Raw genomic sequence first — 15,037 nt, 5'->3', positions numbered from 1 at the left:
AGTCGGTCTTGTTCTGGGCGTTGGTCTCAAGAGAAGTACACGAGAGTTGCAGTAATGGCTAACTTTTAGTCTAATCAAAATCCGAGTCTAAACGTGACGGCTATGGGGGTATTTAAAGGAGGAAAATGTGGGGTTTCGGCCAACCATACGTATGGTGGCCGAACCAAACCCTAGAAGGCCTTTCCCCCTTCAATACGGACTCTAAAAATTGGTTGACTTAAATCCTGCGAAAATGACATGAGCCTGGCCCAAAACTAAAGATGACGCAGCACCATATTATGCTATGGACGAAATTATGAAGTGGAGAACTCTATATTTCGTCCATGTCTTCATCTCTTCTTATGGTGGCTTCAAAGTTCTGAAATCTCCACTTGCGGCTCCTCTTCAATCCTCAAATGCTTGTTGCCATCTCCTCCATGTGTGATCATGCTCCAATGCTTGTCCTCCTCATCCATGCCAGGTCCATCATTTCTAAGAGTAACAAACATATATGATTTAGGCAGCATCATATTCTCATGTATGTGAGGAATAGTTCCAAGAAACGAAAGTACCTGCTAGTTAAGTTGTTTGGCACAAGCTCGACTGATTGGTCCTTGTATTTGTGTGGTTGTAGGTACAGCGGTTATAACAATAGATGGGATGTCCTCATCAAAAAATAAGAGCGGCCTTACAGTCAAAGGAGCCACATGCAGCACCGAGGTCGGGGAAGCAGGGGACCCTGGTGAAGATGCAGACAGCACTAGCGTCCCAGTGGTAGAGTCAGATGCAACGTGGACAACCTCCACAATCTCGACCGGGGACGAAGGAATGTCCTACAATGAATTCGTTCAGACCCCGTGTGTACCCACAAGATCTAGATCTAAGGCTAGGGTTTGCAGAAGCTTACCACAACCAAAGTCATCACACAGAGGAAGAAGACGCCCATCCGCGGCCAGTAGCCGCCGCCACAACCACCGTCGCCGCCGCAAGCCTCGCTGACCATGCGGGTGAGGAAGAGCCGACCATGTCGCTAGATCGGGAAGGGTGGATGACCTCGAAATGGGGGATTTGGATTTGGCGGTGAGAGAGCCGCCCCTATATATGGTGGCGAAATTTCAAGCGCGGTGATCGAATTCATCCCGCCGAGATTTCGCCGTCCCGCGCGAGCTCGCGCCATCTCCCGCGGTGGCTCTGCGGGAACGCGGCGTTCTCGAGTTCTGCCGGAACAGGGGTGGCTCGCGAAAAATGACCGAAATCTAGCCCAATGATGCTTTGAGAAACGGTTCGTGCAAAAACACGGGCACGACCAACTAATCAAACGGATCGAAAAATGGCTGGGTCGATGCGAACTAAGAGCATCTCCAGTCGCGTCCCCCAAAGGGATTTGGGGCGCGCCGGACAAAAAAAGCGTTCCAGCCGCGTCCCCCAAAGCCCATTTTTGTCCGGCGCGGCCCGATACGGTGTCCGGCGCCCCGAGCCCGTCCCCGTCCCACGGGGACGCTCCGGGGACGCCGGACACAACGAAGCGAGGCGGGCTCCCACATGTCGGCGACTATTTGCATAAACCGTTGGTTCGCGCCTCTTTTCTCGTCGCTCCTTCCTTCCCGCGCCTCCCACCCCACCGCCGCCGCTGGATTTCCCGGCCGTTTGGGCGTCTGCTGAGAGTCGGCACCGTTGTCGCGGCTGGGGCTCCCGCTGGTCGTGCCGCCGCCGCCGCGTCGCCAGCGCGTCCCAGAACGCGCCGTCAAATCCGCCCCACCTCCGCGCACGAAGGTGCTCGACGACTTGCCAGGTAGGCGCGATTGGTCGCTGTTTGTTGCGTCGTCTGCCTCGGCGCAATTTTAACCATTGATTTTTCTTTAGCCATGGACAGCGACGATGAGATGGTTGCCCTGCTGCTGGAGGACGAGCAAGCGTTCGACGACGACCTGCGGGAGCATTTGCTGATCATCGCGTCCCTCCAGGACATGCTTGACGCCGAGGCGGAGAAGAGGGAAGAGGCCGCGCCGCGGAGGATCAAGGCCGGGAAGAAGGAAGTCGAAGCCCGGCGAGAGGATGGAGGGGCATGCCATGCCGCACAACGACTACTTCGCCGACGGGGCAACACATGCCGACAATTTTCGGCGCCGGTACAGGATGAGCAAGGGCCTGTTCATGAATATCCTCCACGGCGTTCGAGAGTTCGACCCCTACTTCAAGCTCAAGGTCGACGCCGTAGGCGTTCTCGGGTTCTCATCCATTCGGAAGTGCACCGCCGCCATGAGGATGCTTGCATACGGAGCACCTGCCGATACACGGGACGACTACCTTCGCATGAGTGAGTCTACTGCCATTGAGTGCATGTACAAGTTTTGCCGAGCAGTGGTGGGAAAGTTTGGCAAATACTACTTGAGAGGGCCAACCGAGGAAGAGACTGCAAGGATCATGGCACAAAATGCTGCCGAGAGGATTTCCTGGAATGCTTGGAAGCATCGATTGCATGCACTCGGGCATGGAAGAACTGCCCGTTTGCTTGGCAAGGTATATACAAAGGGCGTCATGGATATTGCAGGTGTGGTGCTTGAAGGCTGTGGCAGATTATGACCTGTGGATTTGGCATTCTTTCTTTGGCATGGCGGGATCACACAATGACATCAACGTGTTGCAGCGGTCTCCGGTGTTCGGCGGACTAGTGGAAGGGCATGCTCCACCATGCAACTATGAGATCAATGGCCACCAATATACCAAAGGCTATTATCTAGCCGATGGTATATATCCAAAATGGGCCACTTTTGTCAAAACAATCTCGAATCCATCAGGTCCGAAGAATTCCCACTTTGCTACACGACAGGAGGCTTGCAGGAAGGATGTCGAGCGGGCATTTGGTGTGCTTCAAGCACAATTTGCCATTGTCCGGTACCCTGCTCTAAGCTGGTCTCACGACCAAATGTGGGAGGTGATGTAGGCTTGTGTGATCATGCACAACATGATCATCGAGGATGACCGCAAGAATCATGTTAGGTCACATGTTGGTCCCTATGAGTGTCAAGGCCCTCTCGCGGAGGTTGATCATGAGTTGCCTCGCAGATTTTGCTGATTTTCTCGCCATGCACGCGAGAGATCCGTGACAGCAATGTGCATGAGCAACTTCAAGCTGATCTCGTTGAGCATTTGTGGAGGATCAAAGGAAATACCGTGTCACCTTGATGTATCATCTAGCCCTTTTTATTATATTTGATTACTTGTTTTATTGTTTGTTGTAATTTAATTTGGAAACAATCATCGAAAACATTTTTTTTCATATGCTACATTTGATATAAATGGTTTATGTGTTAAAAAAATTATTTTAAATGTTTGGGGACGGCGTTTGGGGGACGCGGCTGGGGAGCGACGTCCCCCAAACGCGGCACGAACAAAACACGTCCCCCAAACGCTCAATCCGGCGCGGTTTGGGGGACGGTTTTGGGGACGCGGCTGGAGATGCTCTAAGGAGCGTCCATCTACCAAACGCGCCCATAGAAATGGTGTGCATTTTGGGTCGGCCCGCTGAACTCAGTTCAACCTCCAAAGCAACGACCGTTTTCAGTCCGGTGCCTGTCTTGCCGTCGTCTCACTAGTCCACTGCCGCCGGCGAGACGCCGATTTATCGCCCATCCTCAATCTAGACCCAAAATATAATAATTCCGCCTGACTTCCTCAACATCTCGGCCCGATCGCCGCCATGCGCCGCCGCCCTATGCCTGGAGGAGGTACGTCGGAGCTCTGCTACCTCCTTCCTCCTCGCATTTCAGGACGAACGAAAGTGTTGGCGTTTCTTACCAAAACTGGATCACAAGCCTAGCCACGAGTCTCATCCAGTTCAAACGCAATAAATACTCTCGATCCATCCATTCGCCCCCCGTTTTCCCCTGCCCAGCCGCCGCCCCGCCCCGACCATGTCCTCAAAACCCTAACTCGCCCTGAACCGTGCCACTCGCCGCCGCCCCCTGGTGCTGCGCCGACGTTCGCCTTCCGAAGCGGTGGAGGCACAGGAAAACCCGTTTAGGTCAGGCCTCACCGGCCGGCACGCTGTGCTCGCAAACTACCGCTAACATCAGTTCATTGTCCATTTCGTTTTCTTTTTTGCGCAATCTCCATAGCGCACCAGCGAGCCCAGCTCTTCTTGTAGAGAAGGGCAACCTTCACCTGTACTTTAATACACAATGATTGCTTGGTTTATGGGGTCCATTAGTTTCTCTGATGATGATGGCCACCTGTGGTTTACTTTATTTGGGAGGAGTGGAGGCTGGGGCCTGATGGTGTGGTTTTTATGGACCGTCACCATCTGATGCCAACTTGGTCTTCCGACCCTTGGATCGGATGGCGTAGATTAATCTGATTAACGGTTGGTCACACGTGGCGGCGTCTCCGCCACGGCAAGCGATTGACCTTTCTTTTTGGTATTTATGATGTTTTATTTGGTCAAATCTTGTTTTTCTATTGTTGGGTATGTCTTTACTATTTTGTTTAATGTTGTCAAGTGGTGTTTTATGTTTTTCCAGGTATCTTAACGGCGTGATGAAAATTTTCTAGGTGTTATGAGTCTGTGACATGCTATGGTTTCTACTATTGAATTTACAGTGAGCCTGCTACACAATGAGTGTTTGGCTTAGGGGGATCATTAGCGGGTCTGATGATGGCCACCTCTAGTTTATTTTATTTGGAGGAGTTGAGCTGGGGCCTGATGGTGTGGTTCTAGGGATCAGCACCATTACATGGCAGCTTGGTCTTCTGGCCATTAGAATTGGACGGCGTGGATTAACCCGAGTGAACAGCCACACGTGGCAGGCTGGCGGCGGTCTCCGCACCGCACGTGGTCTGACCTTTTTTTTTACTTATAAGGTTCTATTCAGGTTGTACATCACCAGAATTTTGCATTTAGATTGTTTGGCATGTCTTTACTGTTTTATTTAATGCTGTTAAGTGATATGTATCTTCTTTTGGGTGCTGAAAGTATCTTCATGGTATGATGGATGTTCTTGTAGGTGTTATTGAGTGCGTAATGCTATGGTTTCTATTATTGAGTTTGTCCGTGAGCTTTCGTACAAGAATTTAGTACAAAATTGGGGTGTCCTTCAATGCTTCCACGCTATCATAGTACTACCTGTGCCACTCTGGTCCGCTTTTTAATTATTGTGAGAGAATAGAATGCGACTATAAATTGTTTCCCAGATATTACACAGTGAGATAAATAGGTGGACATATACTGCTTCCAAGTGCATGGTACTGTTTATGTTGATTTCTTATGTAAATCTTTTGGATACCAAAAATGACCAATTGTCCCCTATATGAGAGAAGATTTTTATACAGTAAACAAAAGTTTAAGGGGTGTAATTGGACCCTTGTCACACCCGGGGATTCAACCTGGATGCGTAGCTTGTGCTCTCTACCCCCACCAGTGCGACCACCGCGGGATACTTTAATATATTTAATTTTATAACAAAAACACTAGTTTTGAGACACTTGTTTGGTATACTTGGGTTCTATGTTATAGTGGCAGTGTGGTAATATCACTTGCCTACAAACTCATATTGTGATGTAAATGAGACCTCTCCAGCGATTTTTCACGAGGATAGCACCCCGTTAAGTTGGAAAGCTTCACCTATGATTCGAACCCGGGTGGGCGAGTTCACCACCGCGAGCCCTAGCCATGAAGCCAGCACTTGGTTCTCTCCATACTCTCATATTATATAGATATAGTCGATATGTCCATAAAAGCTTTCTTTTATTTTAACTAGAAAATAACCTTTTTCCTGTGTTCTTATTTAATTTCTTCAAAGGATCTGATCCTGATTTCTCTTTTTATTTTCTTGGGATACGCTCCTGCATAGGTTGATATAAACAACAAGAGGGCATCACATGGTACCACAAAGTGCCGAAGAAGTACAGATTGCAGCACAAGCAATGGGACATTATGGTCGAAAATATAAGGCTGCTTCGGAGCAAGAACAAACTATGGTGTCCGGTAAGAAGTGCTTTGCCTGTAAAGAGACATCACACACTTTGGATCAATGCAGGATAAAAGACAAACTGGTTACTGTGGCCCCGTTATTTGGACATTTGACAATGTTTCCTTTCTACATGATTCAACCTTCAGATGAAGTTGTTGAGAACGAGAAATTCTACCATCACTCCCTGCTGATCACATCCAATACCAGTAACTTGAACCCGACAAGAGTGAAAACTGAACTAAACAAGTTTTGGAAACTGACTGGTGACTGGGAGATAAGGAGAGAGGGTACAAAGAACTTTGCAGCATCCTTCAACTCAGAGGATGACCTAATAAGCTGTTTAAAGCCTCCCAATGTAGAAACATTTCTGGATGAGAAAGAGGTGAAATTCACAGTAGCAAGGTGGGATGAATGTGCTGGGGAAAAGTTTGACTTGATTCGAGAGTGGGTTTTGGTCTATGGGGTCCCAGGTACATACAGAAACTGGAAAGAGCTATATCAAGTTGCATCTGCAGTTGGAGTGTTGCTTGAGGTAGATGAGGAAAGTTTGGGAAATGGAGATAAGGAGCCTATTAGGTTGAGGATAGCATTAGGAAGTCTGGTTGGTGCTCCGTTCTCGTACCCCTTTGTGTTTGGATGGTCTTCTATACTAGTCAAGTTCATGATCGAAGACAAAGCAGAAAGGATGGAAGGGCAAAGGAAAGAATTAGAAGAACGGAGTGGTATTATCATGATGGAATATGAAAACATAAGCGAACACGGTATTGAGGTGCCTCAAAAAACACTGAGTAAAGAAATGAATTCAGAGAGCACTGGGGTAACTTTGGCAGGCAATTATTCAATGGATATTAAAGGTTGCTCAGATGAAGAACAGAAAGAAGAACTGAAGATCACAGAAGCAGCTGCATTGCTGGAAGTGGCAAAGTTCATTGCAGAGTTAAGATCTGATGGAGCGATCAAAGAAAACAACTCGAGTGCTATGGCGGACACCACAACAAACTTGAAGAAAGCAGCAGAAGGGGGCGATCCACTTGTGAAAGTTCAACAGGAGGTGATCATATGTTGGGTTTGGAAGGTTGTTCAGACAATGAACATAGAGAGGAACTGAAGACCTGGAAAACAGCTACATTGCTGGAAGTACCGAAGTTCACTGAAGACTTCAGAACTGATGGAAATAACAAAGAAAACAATGCAAGTGCTATAACAGGCACCAGAACGGACTCTGAGAAAACTACAGAATACATTTCTGAAGCTGAAGGTAGGCAGTCCATTAGTGGAAGTTCAACAAGCTTGATTGAAGGATCCTACAGAGGTGAGTGAAAAATCCATATTTGTGAACTTTGTTGCCATATATTTATCAATTATGCTACTATATGAGAAATTCCTTACCAAATCAAACTAAAAGGAAATTACTTATAAGCACATGGGCTAAAATTATTTTGATATAGAAAATGAACGAATTCTCAGTTCTTGAAAATGTAATTAATTATCATGTGAGTTGTGAATTTGCTGGGCACATTACCAGTTGGTTCACACTTTATTTGCTGACATCATTTCTGATCTGCCCATGAAGGTATACAGAAGCCACCTATAAAAAATGTATACACAAGAAGAAGAAGCCGGAAGCAAAAAGAATCAACTGAAGCATCCACTTTGTTTGCGGATATCAGTTCTAACAGTGCCCATGAAAGTATACAGAAGCCACCTATAAAAATTGTGTACGAGAGAAAAAGATATCCCAAGGAAAAAGGATCCACAGAGCAGCAAGCTGCTTCAGAGGAAGCGAATAATGGAATAAACCCAGGGAGCAGCAGTAACACCACAAGGGTTGTAACCTCAACATGCAATTTGTTGGATTCAAAAAGTTCGTTAGAAAAGGAACATGAAAAAGAAATGAAAATGGCAGAAACAGGTCTACTGGGGAAAGGGCTAAAGTCAACTGAAGAATCCGGAGATGGAGAGAAAAAACACAGCAAAGTAAGGACCAGTACAACCTACTATACGAGAAAAAAAACAGCACCAGAGACTCTGAGAGCTGAAGGAGGACAACCTATCAGCGGAAGTTCAGAGTGCATGATTAGAATATCAGAGGCAGAAGGTAATACAGAATTCTATGTGCATAAAATTGTTGTACATATACCTTCAAACCTGTTGTCTGTCACAATTTAGAAGGAAAATGCCTAAATAGCACTAGATTACCAGTCTCTGTAGAAAATGAAAAACAAAGTGATTTTCAAGTACAACTGTACACGTGACACAATTGGGAATATAGGAATAGGCAACAGGTGGACTATAGAGTGCAGTGCAAGATGACAGCCTTACTAATTGTGGCGGGTTGTGTCTACATGAACATTAGAGAAATATCTTACATTACTGCTTTACAAAAATGCTTACTAGGGAGGAAAGAAGTTTTAAACGCAACTAGTGAGATGTCCATGTGTTGCTGCTCATAAAAGTACTGCTATTGTTTTTCTAAATGCCAAGTAAAAAAATGGCAGTTTAAATTAGTACTGGAGTTATGTGGAGGACCATAACTTCGTTACTAATTTGTGGAGGGAACATACCCTGATGGATAAAGTACACATTTAGAAATTATAGGAGTTTTGATTATGAACTGATTTGTATTCCTCAAGTGCTTCCAGCAAGCTGTACTTTAGTGTACCATAAAAAATCATTTTATATATTGATTAATCGGTTTCAAATCGACTGCAGCGATGCCTTTTGCTTACATTGATTTTGATGTGGTTGCTGACAAGTCAAATAGGGGTTTAGTTCCAATCCTTTTACTGTTGAACTTTGACAATGTTTCTGAGGGAACAGGGTAACCGCCCTGCTTTATCAAAGTTTTTGGTTAGAAAATATTCTGCTAGTATGTGATTTTGTTTTCATCGTCTTTGAAGGTGTTGCCGTGCCTGGAACGACGCCAGAAGGAGCTCAGTTTGATGGAAAACAACATGTTTCTAAGATGACCACACGGTATGTGATCGATATTTTGCTTCTGTCCATTTGTTTCTCTTCCTGTCTATGTCAGGGTTATGGACCTTATGGTCTACATATTTCGTTATATCTATGGATAGTTGACTACTTCCAACATGGCATGATATAGGCCAACTCAAATTTGTGAGGAATTCAACACATACAATGAGATCTACGACAGTTTCACTAAAATGGGCCTTCGAGAAAATCTGCTGAAGGGAATATATGCATATGGTAATTCCTACTTTATCTGTTACCATGTTGAGATGCCACCTAACACTTATTGCTTGATTCGACATGTATTATGCTGAAGTCATCATGCATTTTTTTGAAGGTCTGGAGAAGCCTTCTGCCGTGCATCAACGAGGAATTGTCCCGTTGTGTAAGGGTCTGGATGTTATTCAGCAGTCGCTGTATGGAACAACTGTGACACTTGCCTGTGGAGTTCTGCAGCGACTCGATTATGGATCTGCGGAATGCCAAGCGTTGGTCCTTGTACCAACACGTGACTTAGCACAGGAGACTGAGAAAGTTATTGGAGCACTTGGTCAGTGGCTAGGTGTCAAAGCTCATGCTTGTTTTGGAGGAACTAGCGTTCGTGGGGACAATCAATTTTTGTCGAGCAGCGTTCAAGTCATCGTCGCTACGCCTGGTCGTGTTCTTGACATGCTGAGAAGGCGAGCACTCTGTCCAGATAACATTAGAATGTTTGTCTTGGATGAAGCAGATGAAATACTCACAGGAGGTTTGAAGGACCAGGTTAGTTTTGCATCCTCCTACCAGCTCAGCTGTATAGTAATCACAACGGATGAGCATTGCCAAACATCACATGCCTTAATCATCCTTGTTCTATTAATTCGAAACTCTAAATATATATCTTGTTAAGCTCATGTGATTCTATGGTGGCCTCTAATTTTTGTAACATATGACCATCCATCTTTCTTGCAGATCTATGATATTATCCAGCTTCTCCCAAGCAAAATCCAGTTTGGAGTATTCTGTACCACCATGTCCCATGAAGCTCTCGAGCTTTGCCGGAAGTGCATGTATGAGCCTATGAAGGTCATTGTGCCGAAAGATGAAGAACTTCAGAGTATTAGCATTAGGCAGTTCTATGTTAAAGTTGAGAAGGAAGAATCAAAGTTTGATAAATTGTGTGACATTTTTCGCACCATGCCGGTCACACAATGCATCATCTTTGTCAACGCACGTCGGAAGGTCAAATCACTGACTGAGAAGATGAGAGGCAGGGATTACACTGTCTCAACAAGCCACGGTGGTATGGACCAGCAGGCAAGAGAAGTTGCCATCCAGGATCTCAGTTCTGGATCCTCTTGTGTTCTCATTACCACTGACCTTCGTGGCGCTGACGGATTGGAGGTCCCTGTGGTCATCAACTATGACCTGCCGACACAACCGGTGCAATACCTTCGTCATGTGCAACGAAGCGGACAACCCAGAGGGAAGGGTGTCACCATCAGCTTTGTTACTCGCGCTGATTACCGTGTTCTGTCCGACATCCAAAGGTTCTGCAACGCTCCGGTAGCGGAGCTACCCTCAAACACCGCAAACCTCCAGTGAGCAATACCCTAGTTGGTTATAGTGTGGAGATCGGTGCGGCTAGATTTTTGGTCGCTTTTCCTGAGAGCTGCACATCATCTGCATTTTGTTGAATCTGGGAAGCTGTTATGTTGTGCGGACGGGTAGCTAGACTGCTGCATTTTGTCTTATGGGATTATAACTTGTTCAGTTATGTTACTGTCATTGCGGTTTGATACTTGAATGTGGTGCATATCAGTAGTTGCTTCAAATGTTTTGTTTGCTCATCGGTTGTTTATTGTTGCCATACTGTGGATTTCTAGAGCACAAATGTGTGAATGCAAACAGGTTACGGAATCTTTCAAGCCAGATCAAATAATTCAGGCCAGGCTTTGGATTTGGACTTGGACTTGGAACCAGGCTGCGAAGCAAGTTGCTTTTGGATGTGAATGCATAGGTCACTTGTAAGATCAAAAAGAAGTTCTTACGCTGAAATGAACGTTTGGGAGCTCTCGGTTATTTGTTTTTGTTAACTATAAACTCGTGAGAAGCCAGCAGATTAACTATAGATGATTAAGGTGACCATGGTCCATATGGCAAAGGCCGATAGTAGTAACGAGCTGGAAGCAGAGCAGGGCTCCCACGCTTGCTCCAATCTTGTTCCTCGAAGGTCTCTTGCCATCTCCATGGCCGCTCCTTTATGATCGCGGCTGCCTCAGCTTCATCATAGTCCAAAGGGTCCAAAGAGTTCAAAGCTAACTGCTTCATCATCTCCATGACCATAATATGGAGGCCAAGCCCCACGGTGCGGAGATGGGAGTTGAAATCAGTAGAGACGAGATCCACATTGTGGCTTCCAACAAAACAGTCCGCGAGGCTGGATGCCTGGACGGTCTGAGCCCGCCAGTCGACGGCCAGCACGTAGCGTTGTCTGATGAATGTTCTTCCCATGGGCTTCTCGCGGTACTCGCCAAGCGCGATGTAAACGATGTGCGAATGCTCTGCGCAGTGGAGGGGGTACATGGGGGTCATGTCCTTTGGCAGGTCGCCGAACCCCGTGAAACCCCAGAGGTGCTCGAGGCGGATCTTGCAGTCCAGTTCCCACCCTTGATGACCCAGCGTCCAGACGCTGATGCTGCGGTTCTTGAGTTCAACGTGCTCCTCGAGGAAGCCATCGATGGAGACGAACCTGAGGAGGCTCTTTTGGGTGACGCCAATGGTGCGGAAGGCTTTCGGCTCCGACGACACACCGCTGCTCCCGCGGTGGTGATCAGTGGGCTTGACAGGGAGGTGGATGAAGCCAAACGCCACCACGAGGTCGTCGTCATCGTTGTAGTTGTCAAGAAGGGCATCCAAGTCACAGTAGCTGATGCCTAGCAGGAGGTCCACCCAGAGCCCGCGGCCGCGGTATGAGAACACCATGTCGGCCTGGTACACGTCCCAGCAGGACGCCTCGGCCGGGAAACATGCTTTCTTGATCTTGGACCACGGCGGCGAGGACGAGGATGTGGGACGCCACAGTAAGAGAGCATCCTGCAGTCGCCCGCTGCCAGGGAAGTCCTCCAGCTTCCCCGCTAGAACCAGGGCATAGTCGTCGTCGTCGCCGCCATGGCGTGATGGGCGGCCGAGGAGGGCGCGGATGGTGAGGCCGGTGAATACCCAGGAGGGGCTTTCCGGCGCGGGGATCATGTGGACCGACCCTTTCACGGAGTCGTAGATGAGGTAGACGATCCGGCTGAGATCATGGAGGAGTGTGGTCGTCAAGACGATGATGTTCCCGTCGACGGCTTCGATGTTGGTCACCGGGCTGACGCCTCGGAGGCCAAGGCAGGATATACCTGGAGGCGCGTCGGCGAGGTGCACCCCGATCTGCATTCTCTGAACCATCCTGTCGGCGTCGTCCTGGTAGTAATAGAATCCGGACGCCTTCTTCTCGACTGATCTGAGTATTGTGAACGGCTGCAGGGCGACAAGGTCTTCCTCGTCGTAGTCGTCAAAGTCGGTGCGCACGCGGCGGTCCAGCAAGCAGCCGGACGGCAAGCTGGCTCGACCCGACATTGCTGGCGGTCTCAGTTGGTGTGGGTCGCTAGATTTGGTTTCTGGAGAGGGGCGATGCCGGAGAGACGAGGCACGCCCAACAGGGAGATTTATAGTTAGGGGTACAGCGCAATTCCAATCTGACTCCCACACGAACTAGTGTTGGTTCCATGCCAGGATCAGATACACGACACTGGCAAATTTATTAGGCTGGCCATAGTAGTAATTCAGTAACTAACGGTGCCTCGATCTATCTGTACTGTAATACTGTCATGTCACATGTGAAATGAGGATTAACTGACACATAAACTTCTACACACAAGACAACCCCTAAACACAGAATTTTGAATCCTCGATGTCCTTTTCATGGAGAAAATCTCGCACATCCATGTAGGTATAGGCTATAGTCACTCGTCAGACATAAACACCACTTGCGAGGAGAACGAAGAGAGATCCAAAACCCTGTGAAGCAAATTCCGTTAATATATCAACAAGCTCTGGTTCCACGTTTGGAGTTTTGGATTGATGAAAACAATCGGTGTTTCAGTAGGCTCACCAGAAAAACGGAAGCGACAGCTGCGGTGGTGATCTCCTTGGCTAAGCTTCGGCTGCGCGTGGATGAGGTCGCTTCATAACTGGTATACAAAATGATCAGAGAAAAAATGGTGAGTAAAACAGTTTTTTTATGTTTTATCAACAGACTCATCTACAATCTACGCAGAATTGCAGATATATATAGATGGTTCTCTGTAATTCAACATGAAGACCGACAAAAACTGCTTCACCTCATAACAAAGGAATTGCAAACCTATACACAGTAACACACTCACAAATTGAGTGGAAAATACGAGTAAACATATCGTCGAAGAGTCGATTGCGAGGAAAACATGCAAACTTAGCGCGGTAACACACTCACAAAGTGCAAACATGAGTAAACATATCAGCAAATAGAGTGGAAAACATGCAAACCTATTACACACTCGTAAATTGCAAACTAACTAGCTCACATAGGGTGTGTTTGGTTCTTTGCTCATGAAGCCTATCCGAGCAAAGATATCTAGCCAGCAAAAGCTATTTCCCACGGAGGCTAGGCTACTAATTTGGTTCAGTCGCCTTGCTACCGGCTAACCACGATGTATCAGCTCACATACAAATGGCAGATACCACTACTGCGACGGTTAACTCCACTTTTCCTCATTTCTTGCCGACGGAAGCGAGCCGATTTGGCTCGCCTAGCTGGGCAAAGATTTTCTAGCCTATTGAGGCTAGTTGGCTTGGCAAAGCTAGCTTTTTAAATTTCTTCCAAACACATAACCTTGCTTGGCAAAGCTATAACTAATCTTTGCTTAGGATCCAAACGTGCCAATATATTCCCTGAGGTCCAATCGCAAATTGTCCCAGTTCCTTCGGATGACTTGAAAGGTAATATTTACCGTTTGACAGGAACCATTCGTTTTACCAACAAGGGCACACCAAACAACAGTAAAATGAGGCAATTGCACTGAACACTACCTGAGCAACTTATGCAGGGCAGTAACGTGTATAGTTATTATGCTCCTAGCACCCTATGATTTCTACACCTATGCACTGCTAGTTCAGTTTGGGTACAAACCAGACCCAGATCCAGATTATAGAAGACCACGATCCATAAATGGTTCTACTTGCAGATCGAGACTTGCGTCAGTGACTAATTCACATCCAAGGACCCAAATCAAGCGCGAGTACAGAGGAGAGATAGAGGAAAGGAGCTGCAGGGGCTGGTTGGCTATACGTACATGAAGAAGGAGGCGGTGAGCATGAGGCCGACGGCGACCGTGAGGACGGCCAGCGCGGGGTACCAGGACACCGGCACCGGGCTCGAGACCGCCGCCTGCATCGTGTCCACGGTAGAGTCGAGTCAGAGCACAGACAGAAAGCAAAACCCTAGAGGAGATTCGGGGCGGGCAATCTCACCATTCCGGATCTGAATTCGGAACCTCCTGCTCTCCTCTCCTCGCGCTGTGTCGCTTCTGCGAGACCGAACCCAGGCCGAGGAGAAAGAAGAAGCTTCAGTGGTTGGGCTGGGGGTCCAACTGGACTTCAGAACTGATATCTTTCGTTCTAGCCCAGCGGGACTCAGGTAGAAGTTCATAAATTTTGACTAAATCTATAACCGTTCCAAACGTAAAAATTTAGTCAAAATTGAACATCTTTAAAATTCAACCAATATTTAGAAAAATAGAAACATTTACAGTACCAGTAAAGAGCAATAGATATACACCATACTACATATATTTTTAGAGTACTTATTATAATACCGTAAATGTTGGTATTTTCTTCCATATATTTAACCAAATATGTAACATTTGACTTTTATCTAAATTAATAAGTCTTATTAATTGGAACAAAGTGTCTATAATTTATTTTAGAACGAAAAGCATGTCTCCCCCCCCCCCCCCATTTTCATAAATAAGGCGCCTCGTTTTTCATTTTTTTCTTTGATCAAGAATTACTTTACGTATATAAATATTGTTGGTATAAAATTAGCATCATTAGAG

The 15,037-nt window shown here is 46.8% G+C and overlaps 2 protein-coding genes across 3 annotated transcripts; one reads left to right on the top strand and one right to left on the bottom strand.

The window, feature by feature from the left end:
* Positions 1-8,878: 8,878 nt before the first annotated feature.
* LOC124686875 (eukaryotic initiation factor 4A-1-like) lies at positions 8,879-10,605 on the top strand. Its single transcript, XM_047220765.1, has 4 exons — positions 8,879-8,924; positions 9,055-9,158; positions 9,259-9,683; positions 9,873-10,605. The coding sequence occupies exons 1-4, from the start codon at positions 8,914-8,916 to the stop codon at positions 10,503-10,505; spliced, it is 1,173 nt and encodes a 390-aa protein (XP_047076721.1). The 5' UTR covers positions 8,879-8,913; the 3' UTR covers positions 10,506-10,605.
* Positions 10,606-12,684: 2,079 nt separating this feature from the next.
* LOC124686874 (transmembrane protein 258-like) lies at positions 12,685-14,532 on the bottom strand. 2 transcript variants are annotated; one of them, XM_047220764.1, is made up of 4 exons: positions 14,454-14,532; positions 14,276-14,370; positions 13,057-13,135; positions 12,685-12,962 (listed from the first exon to the last, which is right to left on the bottom strand). In XM_047220764.1, the coding sequence occupies exons 1-4, from the start codon at positions 14,454-14,456 to the stop codon at positions 12,915-12,917; spliced, it is 225 nt and encodes a 74-aa protein (XP_047076720.1). In that variant the 5' UTR covers positions 14,457-14,532; the 3' UTR covers positions 12,685-12,914. The 2 variants fall into 2 exon arrangements, with proteins under 2 accessions (XP_047076720.1, XP_047076719.1); XM_047220763.1 differs by lacking the exon at positions 14,454-14,532 and having other exon boundaries at positions 14,276-14,376.
* Between the last annotated feature and the right edge of the window lie 505 nt (positions 14,533-15,037).

This window comes from Lolium rigidum, chromosome 2 (genome assembly GCF_022539505.1).
Source record: "Lolium rigidum isolate FL_2022 chromosome 2, APGP_CSIRO_Lrig_0.1, whole genome shotgun sequence".
Taxonomy (NCBI): domain Eukaryota; kingdom Viridiplantae; phylum Streptophyta; class Magnoliopsida; order Poales; family Poaceae; genus Lolium; species Lolium rigidum.
Note: the sequence above shows the minus strand (reverse complement) of the source record. Positions and strands in the feature narration are given on the sequence as shown.